At 43.2% G+C, this 18,720-nt stretch overlaps 1 protein-coding gene across 1 annotated transcript; it reads left to right on the plus strand.

Annotated features, from left to right (window-relative positions):
• Positions 1-9,289: 9,289 nt before the first annotated feature.
• On the plus strand, positions 9,290-15,712 carry LOC136971251 (uncharacterized). Its single transcript, XM_067265720.1, has 3 exons — positions 9,290-10,364; positions 13,700-13,829; positions 15,487-15,712. Exons 1-3 carry the CDS (start codon positions 9,290-9,292, stop codon positions 15,710-15,712), a joined length of 1,431 nt encoding a protein of 476 aa, XP_067121821.1.
• The last annotated feature ends 3,008 nt before the right edge of the window (positions 15,713-18,720 follow it).

An 18,720-nucleotide genomic window follows, 5' to 3' on the forward strand; every position in this document is an offset into this window, starting at 1 on the left:
GCACTTGTTTGTGTTTTTGTGTTGTATTGACGTTTTGTGATATATATATTTAGCTTTGTTTAATTTTACCATTTGTCATGGCGCAGTATAGCCTGTATGGCTCTTGTGCCAAAAAACTAGAACTAACCAACCAACCATCTTATTTGCAGCCTGATAAAAATTCTGTCCAATGTCTGTAGAATGTAAAATCTGACGTTTTTTAATTTTCTCCGTGCAGAAGCGCGTAAGGAACCCCTATGGATTCTCTGCGGCATTGGCACAAAACTTTTCCCATGAGTCTTGCTTCGCCGTTTTTATAGCGGTTTTGTAAGTACGTAACTGCGTATGATATTGCTGCTTGGCTTGGGACCTTTCTGGTTCACTGTGGAGCCTTTGGTATTTCTTCCTTAAGTTAATGACATTAAGTTGTCGGTTCGTAAGGTCTGGTGTCCACCAAGGGACAGGCTTGCGTTTATTTGTAAACCTTGGAATGAAAGAGTTGCAGGCAGTATTAATGATTGTAATATTTTCTTCAATGCGGTCCCTGGTGATGTGTGGATCTTCATGAAAGCAGTTTACCAGATTCTCTTGCAGAAAAGTGGTGATGTCATTCCAGTCGGCTTGCCTTAGATTATATTTGGACCTGGATTGCCTATGATCGTTGTCTGAGTTGCTGCCAATTGAAAAAGTGATCTTGGCATGGTCATCCATGGAGTCATTTAGTACTTTTCATTCTGAGATCCGAGGGGCACAGCCTATGGAGCAGGCAGTAATATCGATCCAGCTGTGCCCCTGGCTGGAGATGAATGTAGGTGGAGAAGATGGATTGTTTAATACGAGAAGATCATTCTGTACTAGGAATTCTTCCCATTTTTGCCCACGGTAGTCAAGCATTTCTCCTCCCCACGTTGGGGAGTGGGCATTAGTGTCTTCGGCCAATATGAAGTACACGTCGGAAAATTTGTTCATACAGTTATGGATGCTGTTAAGGATCTCATCACATTTGGTATTTTTGGGACAATAGAAGTTGATAATTATGTACCTGTTGTTGTCTGAAATTAGCTCTGTACATGACAAAAACTTCGTACTAATGTTCTCGTGATGAAGAAGAGAAAGATCGTTGTTGGGCAGAATATTGATTGCCCAAGGATACTCAGAAGTACCAGCCAAAGAGATGGAGGAGGTCGGCAGACATGTTGGAAGATTCTGAATTGTGTAAGGCTTCTGCACAATTGTGAAGTTATAATTGTTCATTTTAGATGCCAGGATGGAGGTGGTAGCAATACTGCTGCCAGTGTTATACTGCAGAAAACAAATTTTCTTATTATTATACTTATTCATATTCAGTGCTGTTAATAATGTTTAATTTTACACGTGCATAGGCATGGCAGGAGTAATCTCTGGCATTATGATGGTAATTCTTTTCTCTCTTTTACCTGCAATTGTAGCAGACTGCAGGACTATCCCTGTTTACACAGTCTTTAAATGAATGCGGACCTGTACAATGGCTACAGGTTGGGGAGTCCTGGCTGCAAGATTTAGCCGAGTGACCAAATCTGCAGCACTAATAACATTGAAGTACCGGACAAAAGTCCGATACTTTACACCTTGACCATTCAATGGAGATTTTTTCCATAGTTAACAGTCTTTTCCTTAATCCTGGCGTTAATTGCACAACCAAGTTCACATAGTTAGTGTTTCTCCTCCCCATGTTGAACTTAACTTTAAATTCCTTGTGGAATTCCTCCTCGGAATAAATGTCAGAAATGGCATTGTTCTGGCTGTAGATTATATGTGGGAGATCGTCCTTTTGAATATCCCTTGAGACTGAATATATAGCCACGTGTGGAAGGCGTTTTCTTGGTTTTCTTATCTCCAAATGTGGGGTTTCCTGCTATAGATGCCTGTGGAGCACATCAGCGTCCTCGCAGTTTCTTGTCTCGATCAGTACCCTTCCTCCACTAACATTCTTAATGTTGCTTATTCCGATCTTAAGACTTGATGGTTTAACTTTTTCTTGTAGGGTTTTTATTGTCTTATTACAATTCCTTTATTTGTTGTAAATGAGAAGTACCCCTACTCTGCTCTTAGTGGCTTCATTTGCCTTTGGAGTCAGTTCAGGCTCTGTTTGAAGGACCTCGCTGTATGTGCGTTGTGTTTTCGAGGGGGGTACTCTTTTAACTGTTCAATTTGCCTATCTATGTGATGTTGGATTTTCAGTATTTCTTCCATTGGTCCCTCTTCAATGAGCTTTCCCAGTTTCTCATTAAGTTCTTCCATCTGGGTCATTTGAATCCCTAGGTCCATCCTGTCCAGGAGATGGTCAACACTGTTTCCCGTTTGCTCCCCGACATTTGCTATCTTGTCAAGTTTTGAGTCTATCATCATTAGCTGTTGATTAGTGTCTTGATTTTTAATGCTATTAATGAACTTGTCCATTCTAGTAGTTATGTCACTTATATCATATAGGGAGGAAAGTTCATTGATTTTCTCAATAACCGGCGAAAGTTTTCCTTCCAATATAGTCTCGAGCTTTTCAGAGCTTCTGCTGTGAGGGCAGACTTTACAGTCTGCCCTCACAGCAGACTGTAGGGCATTCCCTACAGTCTGCTGTGAGGTGTGGTAATTGTTCTAGGAGGATGCAGTATAGGCATTGGTGGTGTGTTGCCTGTGCAGAAAAAATTACTGTTCTGCAATTGTGATCCTTTCCATCTCTGTAATATACTTGATGAGCCAGGAGTGTTGCCCATCATGTTGGTCTCCTCACTTTCTTTCTCAAGGGAAATGTGATCACCCTTCATGCTTTTTATTGCAAGATCAATAATTCTATTCATCTGTTCCTAAAAAAATCTGATATTTTGTGCTGAGCTCGGTCGTTTGTTTGAGCCGTCTGCACAGTAGCCCTTGGTCTCATTCACAATCCTAGAGGCATTTTTAGAAACAGATCAATAATGGATCCATCCATGTTTCCAGCATGCATAAACATCCAAATACAACCCCTGTGTAAATGGTGTATACCTAGCCCTTAAACTGAAGAAGGTCATTTTAAAGTGGGAACCTAGGTTCCAGAAGACCTCTGCACTGATAGGTTATCACCCAGCAGTTCAGAGAGAAGAGAGATAGAAATAAAATTAGTTAGTCTACTTAAATCTACTTAACCTACGTACAACCAACACATCACAGAGCCATTCTGAATAACAAGTTGAACGACACAAAAGATCCTTTGTTGATGTTGAAGCATAATTCCGAGTTGATAGTAGCAATCAGCTGCCGGAAAAACGTTGATTTCATTCAGTTATTCGATGACGTGATCGGCGATTGTTAGAAAAGCCGTTACACTTAGAGTTCGTTGACCTTCTTCAGTGATGAAAAGTTAAATAAATATAAATTGCCCTAAGTTAGAAAGTACTGTCGATATTGTTTTCAAATTTTTGCAGAAAGTCAGAAGAAACGTCCTCTTCCTGATGACACCAAAGAAAAAGCCCGATGACCGTTAGGGAGTTTGATGCGGGCCGGCAAAGTTACGGAGAAAAAGTGCAATTGCCGAAAAACAAGTGGTCCTTGCTTAACTAAATTTGGAGGGAGTAATCACCAGGCTATTCCAGAAAGAAATCCGTTGCATTTTCCGGAAAACCGAATATGGAAAGTCCGGAAAACCGGTCGAAAATTTCTTGTTTTCTAAGGACGATATCTCCGAAAATAATGGGTCCTCGGAGGTGAAACTAACGTCAGCGGAGGCAGAACATCTAGTTCTACCAGAATCCACTAAAAAAACCGCACCAACACAAAGAAAAACTACCGAAAACTCAAGTTATCCGGGATCCTGATATGCACACAGCCGATAGCCAGTTGGAACAGAGTAGATAGGGACAGTTACAGTTACAGTTATTTTTATTTTAACATACAAATAATGTACATTTCGGTGCCACCATGATATAACCGGGTAGAAACAGACAAAGGAATACAAATACAGAATTTTGCAGAATAACAAACAAAGAATACAAACTACATGCCTTTACTTGAGGCATGGAAAGAGGTGCGATTGGCAACTTCACAAAGTGTGTGAAACACTAGAAAAAGCTTTTTGCTGCTTGCAATGAGAACAAAAGGTATGAAAATGCGATAAAAGGTTAACGAAACAGAACCCCTTAGAACGATGAAACCAGAATGTTGCCTTGAAAAGCCCCCGAACAGCGGTTTCCCGCGGACGATCTCGCCTCTTGTTGATACCGCAGCCAGGTGCAGTATGTTGGCACCGACGGTATCGGGGCTCAACTGCATAGTGGAGGAGGAATCAAACTCGGGATCGGACACGGGTTTCCGTAAGGGAGCCAAAACAGAGGGTGAAGATTAAGGAGCAGTGGTCCTTTTAAGGTAGGTGTTCGATAAATGAACTAAGGCATCGTAGGAGTCTTTGTGCTGAAAGATACCGTCCAGGCTGGTCGGTGGCCAGCTGCCACCATTTGCCAGAATGATTGTTTTGAGCTGCAGCCGCTCCAGTTCCAGAATAGGGCACACCAAAAGATAGTGCTGGCTGCCATCCTGAATGCCACACGTAGGGCAGTTGGGATCGTTAGTGTGTCTTGAAGCGGGCAAGGTAAGAATAAAACTTCCTGTGATTTGACATCATCTGAGAGAGCCCATGGCTAGGGGAGTACCACTTTGAATTTAAAAGTTTCTTAATATTAGTGATGTAGGTAGAAGTGGTGGATGGGTTTCGGTTCCACTCAGTCTGCCAAGTTTCAAGCAGGTTTTGCCACAGCAGGCCTTTGATAGCTTTAATGCTAATTTTGTTGTAGCTTATTGGAAGGCTGTAGTTTGTAGACGCTTCTTTGGCTATTGCATCCGCCCTTTCATTACCGATATTGCCAACGTGGGCCTTGGTCCAGTTCATAAAGAATGTGCAAGAGGAGGTGGCTATGCTTTCTTGGGTTAATGTCACCAAGGGATGGGGCTCGTTTTATGATTTTTTTTTGGTATGAAAGTGTCACAAGCCGAAAACCCAAAAACGCCGAAACGGCTAGGCCTCGCCGAGAGACAGACAAAGGAACGTATTCGTTAGACAATCCTTTGTCTAACGGAAAAAACAAAAACGCGAATAGCGCGAAAAATAAAGATCGCACAGTAACGAAAATCACAGGAGCGATAAAAGGAATGGCGGGCTATCGAGTTTTGTCGAGAAAACGGAATAATTGCGGGCCGGAAGCCGGATGCGGGCTGGCAAAGACCGAAAAAGAAAAACAGCGATAAAAAGCGAACCAATCGTCGGAAATTAAAAATTTAAAAACTCACATGTAGCCGGCAACGAGTTCTATCCAGAGATGCATAGTAATCCAAAATCGGCGATAAATCAACGGAGATATAGCGATCCAAAACGGAGCCGAAGTTCAAAGCAGCCTCACCAGTCAAAAGTAGTAGATAGGGACACCCAGGAGAACACCCTTCCGGCCACCCCCGCTGTACCCTGCCCAAGGTATATTAGCGGTCTTGTCCTCTTTTCTTTCTATTGCCCTATTTACGTATTTTGTCCTCCTTCTCTTTTCGTTAGGTCCACAGGTGTACTGTAGGTCTTAGTTGGTTAGATTTCTTATTTTGTTACGCTTCTTCAGTATCTTCTTCATTGCACTTTGCACGTTGTGAAAGTTTGCTTTTTTCAATATATCGCTGTAGTTTTGGTGTTGAAGATTAGTCTTCTGAGAAAGTTCCGCAAGTATGTCTGCTGTGTATCGTTCTTGCTGGAAGATCGGGCATTCCAGTAGCGCGTGTTCTGCGCTGTCTTCTTTTCCGCACTCACATAATGGGGAGTCTTCAGACAAAAACTCTATGGCTTTGGACTAGAAATCTCCGTGTCCTGTTAGGAACTGAGTTGTATAGTAATTCCCACGGAGCCATTTCTTCTTTTGGCGATCTTCTATGTTATTTAGGAATTTGAACGTGTGTCGTCCTTTTGTGCTTTCTGTCCATTCTCTTTGCCACCTATCGAGAAGGTGTTTGTCGACTTATTTTCGTCTGTTTGTCTTCTCCTCAGTCGTTCTCGCTTTGTTAAATTCTTGGTCATATATCTTAAAGCTCTCGCCCTTTCTGATGTGATAGCGGGCGTATGCTTTCCACACTTCTAAGTAGATCGGCATTGCATTGGCAAGTACTTGCAGTGCAACTGCTGAGCATGTGTTGTAGTTCTTGAGAACTCTTAATAGGGCTGTTCTTTGAGCGCTTTCCGTGGGCGTTTAACTTGTCTGTTCAGGCTGCTGTTGCATACGTGATGATCGGCACAAATAGTCCTTTGTAGATAGTGGATATTGCACTCTGATTTAGTCCCCATTCTGCCTTGGCTATGCGGCTTAGGCTATTAAAGTGGTTTGCTGCCTTATTTGTTACGTCTTTAATGTGATCTGTTACACAGAATCCTTTGCCGATTGTCAGGCCAAGGTACTTGACTGTGTTCTGCGTTTTTATCTGTTGGCCATACATTTTGATCGTTGGTGGCCTGGTACTGCTCATCTTTCCCTTTAGTAAGACCATTACTATCTTTTAGGTCGATAATTTCAACTTGTGGTTCGTTGCCCATTCTTCTAGTCTTGGCATGAGGTTTTGTCCCTTTGTCTCCAGCTCTCTTCTGCTGTTTCCGGTTATGATAATCACCTTGTCATCTGCGTAGGCGATGACTGGGAGTCCTAGTTCTTGGATTAGTCTTAGATTTGAGTCGAATACCAGATTCCACATGTCGGGACCTAGAAGCGAGCCCTGTCGGCAGCCTTGGTCGATCTGCTTAGTGACTTGTAACTTGTTATTTGTTATAGTGACTTTTCGGTTTTTCAGATAGTCCTTGATTAGCCAGTAGAGGTTCCTTGGACACTTTCTGTTCATAAGTTCTTCAAGTATGTTGGGCATAGATGGTCAAAAGCCCCAACTATGTCAAAGAATATCTTGAGGATATACTTATCTCTCGATTGTTCTATTATGTTTCTAAGTCGGATGATGGTGTCTGTTGTAGAGCATTCTGTTCTAAAGCCGTATTGGCAGTTCTCTGTACTATCGGTCAGGTTTGTTCTCATTCTTTGTCTGATAAGGCCTTCCAGTGCCTTTCCTAATATCGGGAGAAGGCATATCGGCCGGTACGACCTTGGGTCGCTTTGATCGCTTTTACCGGCTTTCAATATTGTTATTAGTTTCCCCTCCTTCCATTCTGCGGGGAAAATGCCATAGTCTAGGCAGGCGTTATAGCATCTTTGTAATGCCTTTTTTTCCTGGGGCTTTTCCCCTTTTCATTTTGTTTATTACACACCTCACTTCTGTGTCTCTGAAGGGGTGCTGGTCGTTTCACCTCTGTATTCGTTTGTGCGGTTTCTTATGTCAGTTTGTACTGCTGTATCGTCTGCTAAGGTGTCTGGTTTAAAGAGTGAGTCCAGGATGTTGGTAGCTGCTTGCTTCCAGTTGGTGGCCTTGGTCCCTTTGCTCCTAATTGGACCCAGAATTTGTGTTCTCTTAATCTTTCCGGTTTGACGTTTATATACCAGTTCCCATGGGTTTGTCTGGCTTGTCTCTGTGACATATTGTTGCCAGCTTTTTTGTTTAGCTTCTCTTACGGCTTTCTGGAACTTTCGTCTTGAGTCATAATACATTACTTTAAGCCTTTTCCTCTGTGTGTGTCTGCGTTCTCTTTGGTAAATCCTGCGGTCTTTGTAGGCTTTTGTCTTTAGCGTTTCCAGCTTGTTATTCCACCATATCTACTATTGTGTAATATGCTTCTGTCTTGGTATGGCGATTTCTGCTGCCTTTAGGATTGCCTTTTGGACGGCGTAGCATTGCCTCACTGCGTCAGTGCCGTTCTGAATAGTGTCTAGTCGACGTTTCTGATTCTCGGAACTTAAGATATTCCGGTAGAGCACCCAGTTGGCCTTTCTCGTGTTATACTTTCCTAGCTCCTCTCCAGCCATTCTTTGACTGGCGACATTGATCTGGAAGCTGATTGCGTTGTGGTCGCTTGACGATTAGTCTGTGTGTACGACCCAATCGCTTATGTGTGGAAGGAGTTCCTTGCTTGCCATTGTAATGTCGATGTTTGATTCCCCTCTACTCAAGGAGAAGGTGCTTGCCTGGCCTGGTGCGTTAACCACCGTCATATTGTGTGCTGCAAGTAGGGCCAGGAGCTTGTTGTCGTTGCTGTCTGTTTGATCACTTCCCCAGGTCGGGGATCTTGCGTTTCCGTCTATACAGACCACTATCTTTGTGTTCTGGAGCTTTCTGAGGACTGTGTCTAGTTTATTCAGCCCTTCCTCTATGGAGGTGCCAAACTGGAAGTAAGTGCTTACTATGTAAAAGCTGAAATCCCCTTGATAGACTTGCGCACAGACGCAGTGGGAGCTGCTTAGCTGAGAGAGTTCTAGTATAGTGAGGCAGCTGTTGGTTATCACTAGGCCTGCCCAAGGGGCCTTGTTACGTGTGTTTCCTTGGATGATCCTTGTCTTAAGGCTGTATCCTGCAATTTTGCCGTTTATTGCGTAGGGCTCTTGTAAAGCCATAATATCTACTTGACGGCTTGACATGGCTTGTCGTAGCTCAGAAGGGATTATTTGTCCTCTTTTGCAGTTGTGCTGTACAATCTGGATTGTTGTATTATTCATTGTAGGTGACAGTATTTAGATACCGCTCGACTGCCAGTTTATAAGCCATGCAATGTTTGCTGTTTCTGCCGTGGTTGTGCGGCTTTCCCAATTTCTTACATGTTGCGCACTTTGCGGCTTCTTGTTTTTGTGGGCATTCGGAATATTTGTGCCCTGTTCCCGTGCAGTGTGAGCACGTGTTCTGTGTTTTCTTTACAGAATTTGGCCACATGGCCAAAACTTTGACCCCCTCGATGTGGGTTCCTGTTCGTGGTGAGGGGACCTCCCAGAGATGGTTTAGTATTTCTTCTTTACCATCCCTGGGATCTGAACGCCCACCCACGTGTTTGCCGTGCGTGGTGGCCCGTATGCCGGAAAGGGGGATCCTGGTAGTTGAGGGGCAACATACCGTCCCCAACACACTGCTTTGGCCCCTGCTTCGGATAAACGGGAGGCTCAAATCAGGCTCCGTTTGAGTCAATCGGCTGGTCGTTGAGTCATTGTTGACCTCGGCTTGGAGTCAACCGATCGATGCAGACCGGGCAGACACGTCAGACAAGGTGTGCTTTTCTCGACTGCATTGTGAGGGTATAGCTCCTGGGAAACCCTGGTGCGACGGTCTATGGGAGTCTCCCATGTGACGGCATCCCCTTGTTGGGCCCCATGGTGGGTGGGGTCACCAGAAGCTGAATGTTTTACTTTTAATCATGGATTCCCCAAAAATAAAAGATCCGAAAGAGCGGAAAAATTTAAAAATGTCCAGTACCCCAGCGTACTTAATAGTACACGCAACTGGTGACAAACCATTATCTAAAGCTTCTCCTTTTCTGATTCAAAAATTGTTCCAGTCGACTATTGGAGATTTGAAAAAAATTCAGAAATTAAGATCAGGTGATTTACTGGTGGAAACATCCTCCCCACAACAATCTGCAAAACTTCTAGAAACAAAGACCCTGGGAGAAATGGAAATCACTGTCACACCACACGGAAGTTTAAACTCATCACGTGGTGTGATATCTGAAATTGATCTGATGTCTGAAGACGAATCAGATATTCAGATTGGTCTTTCAGATCAAGGTGTCGTTGCTGTTCGGCGCATTTCCATTCGTAGAGATGGCAAGTTGATACCAACCAAACACTTGATACTTACTTTCAACAAGCCAACATTGCCATCCTTCATTACAGCAGGATACCTACGTTGCTCAGTTCGTCCATATATCCCAAACCCGCTGCGTTGTTTCAAATGCCAGCGGTTTGGACACTCACAAACATCCTGTCGTGGGAAAAGCGTATGTGCACAGTGTGGGACTGAAGGTCACGAGAGTACCGAATGTAAAACTACCCCATGCTGTGTAAACTGCAAGGATGCGCATCCTGCCTACTCCCGAAAATGCCCTGCATGGCAGAGAGAGAAAGAGATCCAGCGAGTGAAAACAGTTAACAACCTACCATACCCAGAGGCTCGCCGCATGGTCACTTCTAGTGCACTACTGAAGCAGAAGACCTATGCTGCTGTCTTGAAATCCACAAACACTTGTGCGGTTCAAACAGATATCTCTGTCTCTCCAAGTGAATCCTTTACCCGCCATGCGAAATGTTTAATACTGCCATCTACCCAAACACCAGAAAAGGAGAGCAAGAAGACCAAGACACCCCTACCTAAAACAGGGGTAATAACAAGAAATGTGGGTTCAAAAAAGGCCAATAAAAACCCACTTAACAAGCAAAAAGTAAAAGTTGCCCTCTCTAAATCAGCTAAAAAGTCGGAGACTCAGTCTATGAGTGAGTTCTCTGACTTTTCTGATGAAGAGACTAATTCGGAGGTTACAAAACCAAAGTCACCTCCAAAAGAGAGACCCCCTGTTAAATTAAAGAGGGATACCCTCGCAAAGAATGCTACCTCAAACACATAATGGATTATAAAATAATCCAATGGAACTGTCGTGGTTTCCGCAACAACTTCTCTGACGTTAAACACCTGACATACTCTACCTCATCTCTCTGCGTGGCACTCCAGGAAACACATCTAAAACCTGGAGAAAGAATTTCTTTAAAAGGATTCGATCTTTACCGTAAAGATGACGACAGCCACACCCGCGCCAGTGGAGGTGTGGCTGTACTGGTTTCAAACCGCATCCCGTCTTTTCCGGTACAAATAACAACAGAGCTGCAAGCTGTGGCAGTCAGAATATCTATGGGCGTCACTGTCACAGTTTGTTCCATATACTTGCCACCAGATGTCAGAGTCAATGACGATGAATTGGATTCATTGGTTGAACAGCTGCCAACTCCTTTCCTTTTACTTGGTGATTTCAATGGTCACAATCTAATGTGGGGCAGTCACGATATCAACCGTCGAGGCAGAGCCATTGAAAGATTCATAGGCAATCACCAACTATATTTATTTAATACTGGAGAAGTGACATACTTCCACGCCCCAACAAGAACATTCACTGCCATTGATCTATCATTAGCAACCCCGAATCTGTTTTCAGCGTTTACATGGGAGGTTGGATCTAATCCACTCTCTAGTGACCACTTCCCAATATTTTTAAAATATCGAGGCAGAGAAAGCTGTGAAACAGCCCGTCCACCACGCTGGAAACTTGAAACGGCAGATTGGCCTGCATTTTCCTCTTTGGCTAACGTCACTGAGGAAATGGTCAATACTGCTGATATCAATGATGCAGTAGAAGTTGTCACTTCCAGTATTATTCAGGCAGCTGAAAAAACAATGGGGAAAACGTCAACCAGATATCCAAAACATCCGAAACCATGGTGGGATGAGAATTGCGAGGCAGCATTTAAAAAGCAAAAGAAAGCATGGGGGATTTTTAGAAGATACCCCACTGCTAACAATTTGGTTGCTTTTAAGAAAGCAAAGGCTAATGCCAGAAAAATAAGAAGGCAAAGCCAAAGGGATTCTTGGAGGAAGTATGTTTCTAGCATAACATCTTCCACCAGCTCAAAAGCAGTCTGGGATAAAATCCATAAAATCAATGGAAAATATGCTTCTCACTCTCTGTCCATGCTGGAAAGTAATGGCACAATAATCAGTGACATAAAAGGTATTGCTGATTTGTTGGGTGAAACATTTTCGTCTTCATCCAGCAATATTATGTATACAAGGGATTTTCAGGCTTATAAAGTCCAAACTGAAAAACAATATCTAAACTTCCACTCCCCATCTAATGAGGATTATAATGTGCCATTCAGCAGAATAGAACTATGTACAGCAATCTCTCGCTCGGGGAATACTGCTGTAGGTCCGGATAAAATCCACTACAGCATGATAAAAAATCTGTCAAACAATTCCCTTAGTAACCTTCTGAATCTATTTAACAGAATATGGACAGAACATATTTTTCCTGACTCTTGGAGGCTATCAATTATTATTCCCATACCCAAACCAGGTAAAGACCGCAAGAATCCCTCTAATTACAGACCAATTTCTTTGACTAGTTGTCTGTGCAAACTTTTCGAGAGAATGGTAAACAGACGCCTGATGTTCCTCCTAGAGGAAAAGAACTACTTTTCACCACATCAGAGTGGATTTCGTAGGAACAGAAGTACCACAGACAATCTAGTAAACCTTGAAACGTCTATACGCGAAGCGTTTGTAAGACGACAGCACTTAGTGTCTGTGTTTTTCGATATAGAGAAGGCTTATGATCGCTGCTGGCGATATGGAATACTCCGTGATCTGCATGAATTTGGACTGCGGGGTAATCTGCCAATTTTTATAAAAAACTTCTTGCAAAATCGAAGATTTCAAGTTAGGATGGGCAACACTTTGTCTAGGCCTTTCACACAAGAAGAGGGTGTTCCTCAAGGTTCTATTCTGAGTGTGACTCTGTTCCTAATCAAAATTAATAGCATAGCTAAGTGTCTTCCTTCCAGTGTGAAACACTCATTGTATGTGGATGACTTTCAGATCTCCTGTCAGTCTACTAACATGAGTTTTATTGAAAGACAACTGCAAACCTCCCTAAATCGCATAGACAATTGGTCGAAGATCAATGGTTTTACTTTTAATGCAGAGAAGACCTCGTGCATCCACTTTTGCCGAAGGCGTGGTTTGCACCTGGAACCTGAAATTCACCTAAATGGGGTTAAAATCCCAATGGTCAATGAAGCAAAATTTTTGGGTGTTGTGTTCGACCATAAATTGACGTTCTTGCCACACTTGCGCAATTTGAAGAGTAGATGTTTAAAATCTCTCAACCTTTTAAAGGTATTATGCTGCTCATCCTGGGGAGCAGACAAATGTTCGATGCTCAGGATATATAGAGCCCTCGTTCGCTCTAAGCTGGATTATGGATGTGTTGTTTATGGCTCTGCGCGAGAATCTACTCTTCGGATGCTGGATCCAATCCACCATCAAGCATTGCGTTTGTGCACTGGTGCATTTCGAACTTCTCCTATTCAAAGTTTGTACGTGGATGCTTATGAGCCTCCACTATCTCTCAGGAGAGAGCAGTTGTCTTTGTTCTATTACATTAAACAGAAATCTCTGGCTAAGCCTTCAGTTTATTGTAGAGTATCAGATACTCAGCTGAAAAGATTATTTACAGCTCGCCCAAGTTGTGTCCCTACATTTGACATTAGAATGGAGAATGTAAGCAGCACGATTGACCTGGACACAAGCAACATTTCACAGGTCGAGGTCGATAATATATCACCTTGGTCAACTCCTGTGATTAATGTTGACTTTAGCTTAAAGCAGTTTCCTAAGGAATCCACCCCAGACTACATCTATAGGCAGCACTTTGCAGAAATTCAACATTGTGACAGGAATTTAATTCCTATTTATACTGATGGATCGAAATCGGTTGATTACGTTGGCTCAGCCTTTGTCTGCCAGGATGAGATCGTGGCAGAACAAATCGCATCGAATTCTTCCATCTTTACTGCAGAGTTGCAGGCTATTTACCTAGCCTTAAAATATATAATTAGTAAAGGTCATCGTCGCTGTGTTATTTACACTGACTCAGTTAGTGCACTTCAGGCTTTGATCTCACATGAACCTAGTTTTCACTCTATAGTGATTAAAATTCGCAAACTGTTTTGCCATCTTATTGCGAGTAATATTCTTGTAAAATTTTGTTGGGTCCCAGGCCATGTAGGTATAAGAGGGAATGAAGAAGCTGACGCAGCTGCAAAGTCAGCAAGTCCTTCTAAGCATAGAATGTTTATTGAAGGAGGTGACTTGAAGCTGGTCGTTAAAAAACGAGTAGCAGAGAGATGGCAAAATGTGTGGAACGAACAAGTCCACAATAAACTTTACGAGATCAAACCTATAATAGAAAATTGGACACACAAGAAACAGTATGATAGGAGATCTGAAGTCATTCTTACTCGTCTGAGGATTGGACATACTCGGCTTACTCATCAATACCTTTTAAAGGGTGATGACCAGCCAGTATGCCAGTACTGCATTTGTATTTTAAGTGTCAAACACATACTTTGCAACTGTGCTGCTTTTGACCAGAGTCGCAGACAGTATTTCGGAAATGCAAGTTTTAAAGAGATTTTGGGCCAGAGGCCAAATGTTGATAAATTACTGAACTTTCTAAAAGTTACAAATATTTATAAACAGATTTAGTTGTTTGTTTATTTTATATTTACACCTTGTTACTATATACATTTTAATTGTTATTTATTTTTGTTATCGGTTCTATGTTTATTGTTTTTATCTGTTGTTTTGTTCTATTTTATTCTATTTAATTTTGTTATTTATTTATGTATTTATTTACACCATGTGTTGTGGCGCAGCTTGGCCTGTGTTGCCTTTGTGCCAAAAAACTATTACCAACCAACCAACCAAAACTTTGACATTTGAAGCAGCGGCTAATTGCAATATAGTCCTTAACTTTGCAGCTACTATAGTCTTATATACAGCTGCTCTTGGAACAGCAGTTTTTCCCTAAGTGTTGGGGAAACTTCCAACACCCAGTTAACCTGTTCTTCCCTTCTTTTGCTTGTTCTGAATAGTGGTTTAAAATCTTGCTTTCCGTCAGTCTGGGCAAAGACTTCCGGATTCATTGTTTTTATCACTGTTGGTAGGTCCTTTTCTTCGATGCTTCTTGGGACATTGTAGACAATAACTTTCGGGTTGTGTTTGTTCAGCAACTCGGTCTTTAGCCCAGTTTCTTTAAGGCGGTTATTATGAATTAGTTTCTGGATGTCTTTGTCCCTTTTGACTTCAAGCATGAGGCTCTTGTTTCGGAGTTTCCGAATTTGTCTAAACCTTATGCACTCTTTACTTGGGTCTATTGCATTAGTAAATTTTTTTTGGATCTCATTGCTGTCCTTTGTTTCGCCCGGGTTTACGGGTTGAATGAAAAGTATCTTCTGCAGTTTCTATTTTGGTGTGACTGCATTTTTAGAGCTTGTTGGTAGTGTTTACTTTGCCACTTCAGCATAACGCTGTGGTGTATGTATTGGCTGCCGTGCGTTTAACAACTTGGCCTGTTGTTCAAATTTCCCTTGTAGCTTCTCGTGTTCTGTTAGAAGCTCAATGACTAGGTCTTCCAGGGCCCCTACGTGTTATAGGACCTTTTCTGCGGCCCCTTTCGTAATTCTATTGTCCTTGTCCAGGCAGGTAGCCTGAATTTTTGACACTATTCCTTTTAATGAGGCCATAACTTTGCTTTTTGTGCCTGCCGTTTCGAGAACTTTCGGCCGGCGTTTACTTGCTGGCGGGGTTAATAAATGTCTGTTCTTACTGCTAGATCTCTTTCGACTCACTGAGTGTTCAATTGTATCCATAACTGGATTCTCTTCTTTATCATCAGATGTGAGGGGTTCACATTGTATTTTTAGCACTTTGAAATCTGTATTCATAGTTTGTGACATTTTCATAATTTTTATAGAGAGTATAAACTCTGGCCTCATCAAACAGCATCTACGCACTTTCGCCACCTTGTCCGATTCAAGCTGTTGTTGCCTCCAGCCCACACCCCCAGTTGCCTCGGCAGAGCCCCCCACCACATTCTGCAGGGCCCTCTCCGGTCGCCAGCCGGCACTACGACATGCGGCGAGATTATGCGCCCACTGATAGGGTAGCCAGCCCCACTTGGCTAGGAGGAGCCGGGCCCCTGTACTATTGGGCGGCCTGGGAGTGCTAACCCAGTGTTTAAGCTGTACCCTCTGGGGGGAGCCTTTGGCCCAGCCTGTCACTTCCACAGTAACGTCGGATACAGGTCCGCTGTCTTCTGGGATCCGGAGCCGCCGTCGCACTATTTAGTTTCACCCAGGGACGTCCTGGGCTACTCGGCCACCCCGCCGCTACCAGGCAAGTGCATCCGACTTGTGGGGGATGAGACCCCACCCTTTGGGGTGGAGTAGATAGGGACAATCAATCAATCAATATATTTTATTTGTAGAAAAGTACATTCCCTGGCCCCGCATACAGCATTACTAGGGAACGAGAATACAGAATATAATAAAAGGTTACACAGTTTACATTGTTTACATATAAAGGTAACAGAGGTAGAATAAATATGCAAGACAAAATATGGTACCGATACAAAATGACTAAAGGTTACAAAGCAGCAAAGTAAGTATAATAAGTTTACAATATACAGTTTAGACCGGTATAAGGATTACAAAAATAAAATAAAATAAATGAGTGAAAACAAATAATATACAAAGAATGCAAGTATATACAGATGAGAAACTTGCAGAATTGTGCAGGGTAACATCAATCAGCAATAAAAGTATCGCGTGTAGAATTCTGTGGCAGTGGGAAAGTCTGGGGGGATGAAGAGAAGATGGTTGCTTCGTTGTTTGAAATAATGCTTCTTGCGAACCGCTTGAAGGCATTATAGGTGTTTTCGGTATGCCAGATGCTAGAGAGACTACAAGGCCAGCCAACATCGGAATCCTGGAAGTGAAGCATGAGTTCTAAACGTTGACGCTCAAAGGCAATACAGTTAAAGAAATAGTGTTCGGAGTCGTTATCAATTTTGCATGCAGGGCAAAGTTTGTTATCTCGCTGAGTAAAGCGGGCCAGGTAACTGGCGAACTTGCTGTGGTTGGTAAGCATCTGTGTTATGTAATAGTTGGGGTAGTACCAGTCCTTATGGAGGAAGTCTTGAAGATTTGGTATATATTTGTAGGTGATGTGGTAGCTATAGTTCCAGGCAGATTGCCAGATAGAGACAGACTCCTCCCAGAGAATGCGCAGGAGTGTTTTCTGACTGATCTTGGCATAAGCAATCGGTTTTTCAGTATTGATGGCAGCCTGTTTGGCGAGGCAGTCAGCCCTTTCGTTACCCACCACTCCCTGGTGGGCTCTGACCCAGAAGAGACTGATTTTGCAGCCAGACAGATGGATAGATTTCCTGATATTAATAGCAAGAGGGTGAAGTTCGTTGCTGTTGATGATTTGCTGAGCTGAGAGAGAGTTTGTAAAGATGCAGACAGGGAGGTTGTTGTACTGACGGTTGATGTAGTCTATGGCCCTGTCGATGGCATAAAGTTCTGCCTGGAAAACAGTGCACTTACTGTCGAGGCGGTAGGTTTGATAATAGTCTTCGGTGTCGTTGTCATAAACAGCAAAGCTGCAACCGACGGAGTTATTCCACTTTGAGCCATCAGTATATACGTTGATGGCATACTGCTGGATGTCATCATGAGCAGGAAGAGGAAGGTTGTTGGAAAAGGAAAGATTCCGAAAGGGGAAAGGCCACTCAATGTCATTGTGTTGGAACTCGCCCAGTGGGGTATTGATGGAGCTTCCCCACTGAATTTGGTGGTATTTCATCCTTTGCAAAATGGCAAGATCGATTGGTATCTTCTTGGCTATAACATGTAAACTGCAGTCTGGTATTCCGGAAGGCTTTGGTGATAAGAATGAGGGCCCGTCTCTGAGAAGATATGAGTTTTCTATTGGAGTGGACTTTCTGGACATCCCAACCCCAGGTGCCGCAGGCATAGATAACAGTTGGGATGTAAACAGCATCATAAATAATTGACTTTGAGACCCCAGGTTCTTTTTGCCACCTGAGCATAAGATTGAAGGATAAGGCCGGTACGGCTGGTGACGTACTCAATATGCCTGTTTCAAGACAGCCTATGATCCAAGAAGACGCCGAGATATTTAATGGCCTTTTCCACCCTGACGGTATAATTGTGCATTTTGAGATGAGGCGGCCTCAAGTAAAGATCTTGTTACCCAGGCTTATTGAAAACAATGCCCCCGGTCTTTTTGGGGTAGAAGTGTAGCTTATGGGCCGTGCCCCAATCGAAGATGCGCTGGAGAAGGTAGTTTCCTTTACTTTCTAGATCAGCTCTAGACCGGCCCCCCAACAGCACTAAAACATCATCTGCGTAGGCGAGGCAATGCGTGTACTCAGTCACCTCTTTCAAGAAGGCGTCAAAGGCAATGTTCCACAGCAGGGGTCCGCAGACAGACCCCTGTGGGCAGCCTCTAGTAATGGTCTTGTTGACACAGTGCTGGTTGTATTGAAGAGTGGCCTGCCGATTCCGGAAATAGTCCTGTAGAAGGCCCAAGATGTTTTTAGGACAGCTGATGCTGCGCAGCTGGTGGGTTATAAAAGGCCATCAGGCACTGTCGAAGGCCTTGGAGATGTCTAGGCTAATTCCGAGTACATAGCGGTGTTCTTCTACAAGACTCTGTACCCGGGAGACAGCCACTTGGATCGTGTCCTCTGCCGATTTCTGTGGGCGGAACCCATGCTGAGTATTGCTGATGCAATTATTTTTCTCGACATACCAGTTAAGCCTGGTAGCAATTAGTTTTTCCAGAACTTTACCCAGGACTGACAATAAGGAAATGGGTCTAAAATCCAAGGCAGAGCCGGGCTTGGGGACCGGTATAACTTTGGCCTTTTTCCACTCCTCTGGGAAAATTGCTTGTTGGAGGCAGGTGTTATACATTATAGACAAATGGTTGGGAATAAGGGTCCAAATTGAGGTAGCTATTTCTGAAGTAATGTCATCCAGGCCGGGGGTTTTATTCTTGCCCATGTTTTTAATGGCATGTTTAATTTCTTCAGTAGTGAAGAGTGGCATGTCTTCTGTGTTGTCAAGCTTGTCGAAATTTTGTCGCAGATTCCGTTGCCACTCAGTGTCGTCATTTGGGTTGTCGTCTGGGCAGAAAGTGTGTAGT

The sequence above is a fragment of the Centruroides vittatus genome, unplaced genomic scaffold (assembly GCF_030686945.1).
Source record: "Centruroides vittatus isolate TY-2023 unplaced genomic scaffold, ASM3068694v2 contig_241, whole genome shotgun sequence".
Taxonomy (NCBI): Eukaryota; Metazoa; Arthropoda; class Arachnida; order Scorpiones; family Buthidae; genus Centruroides; species Centruroides vittatus.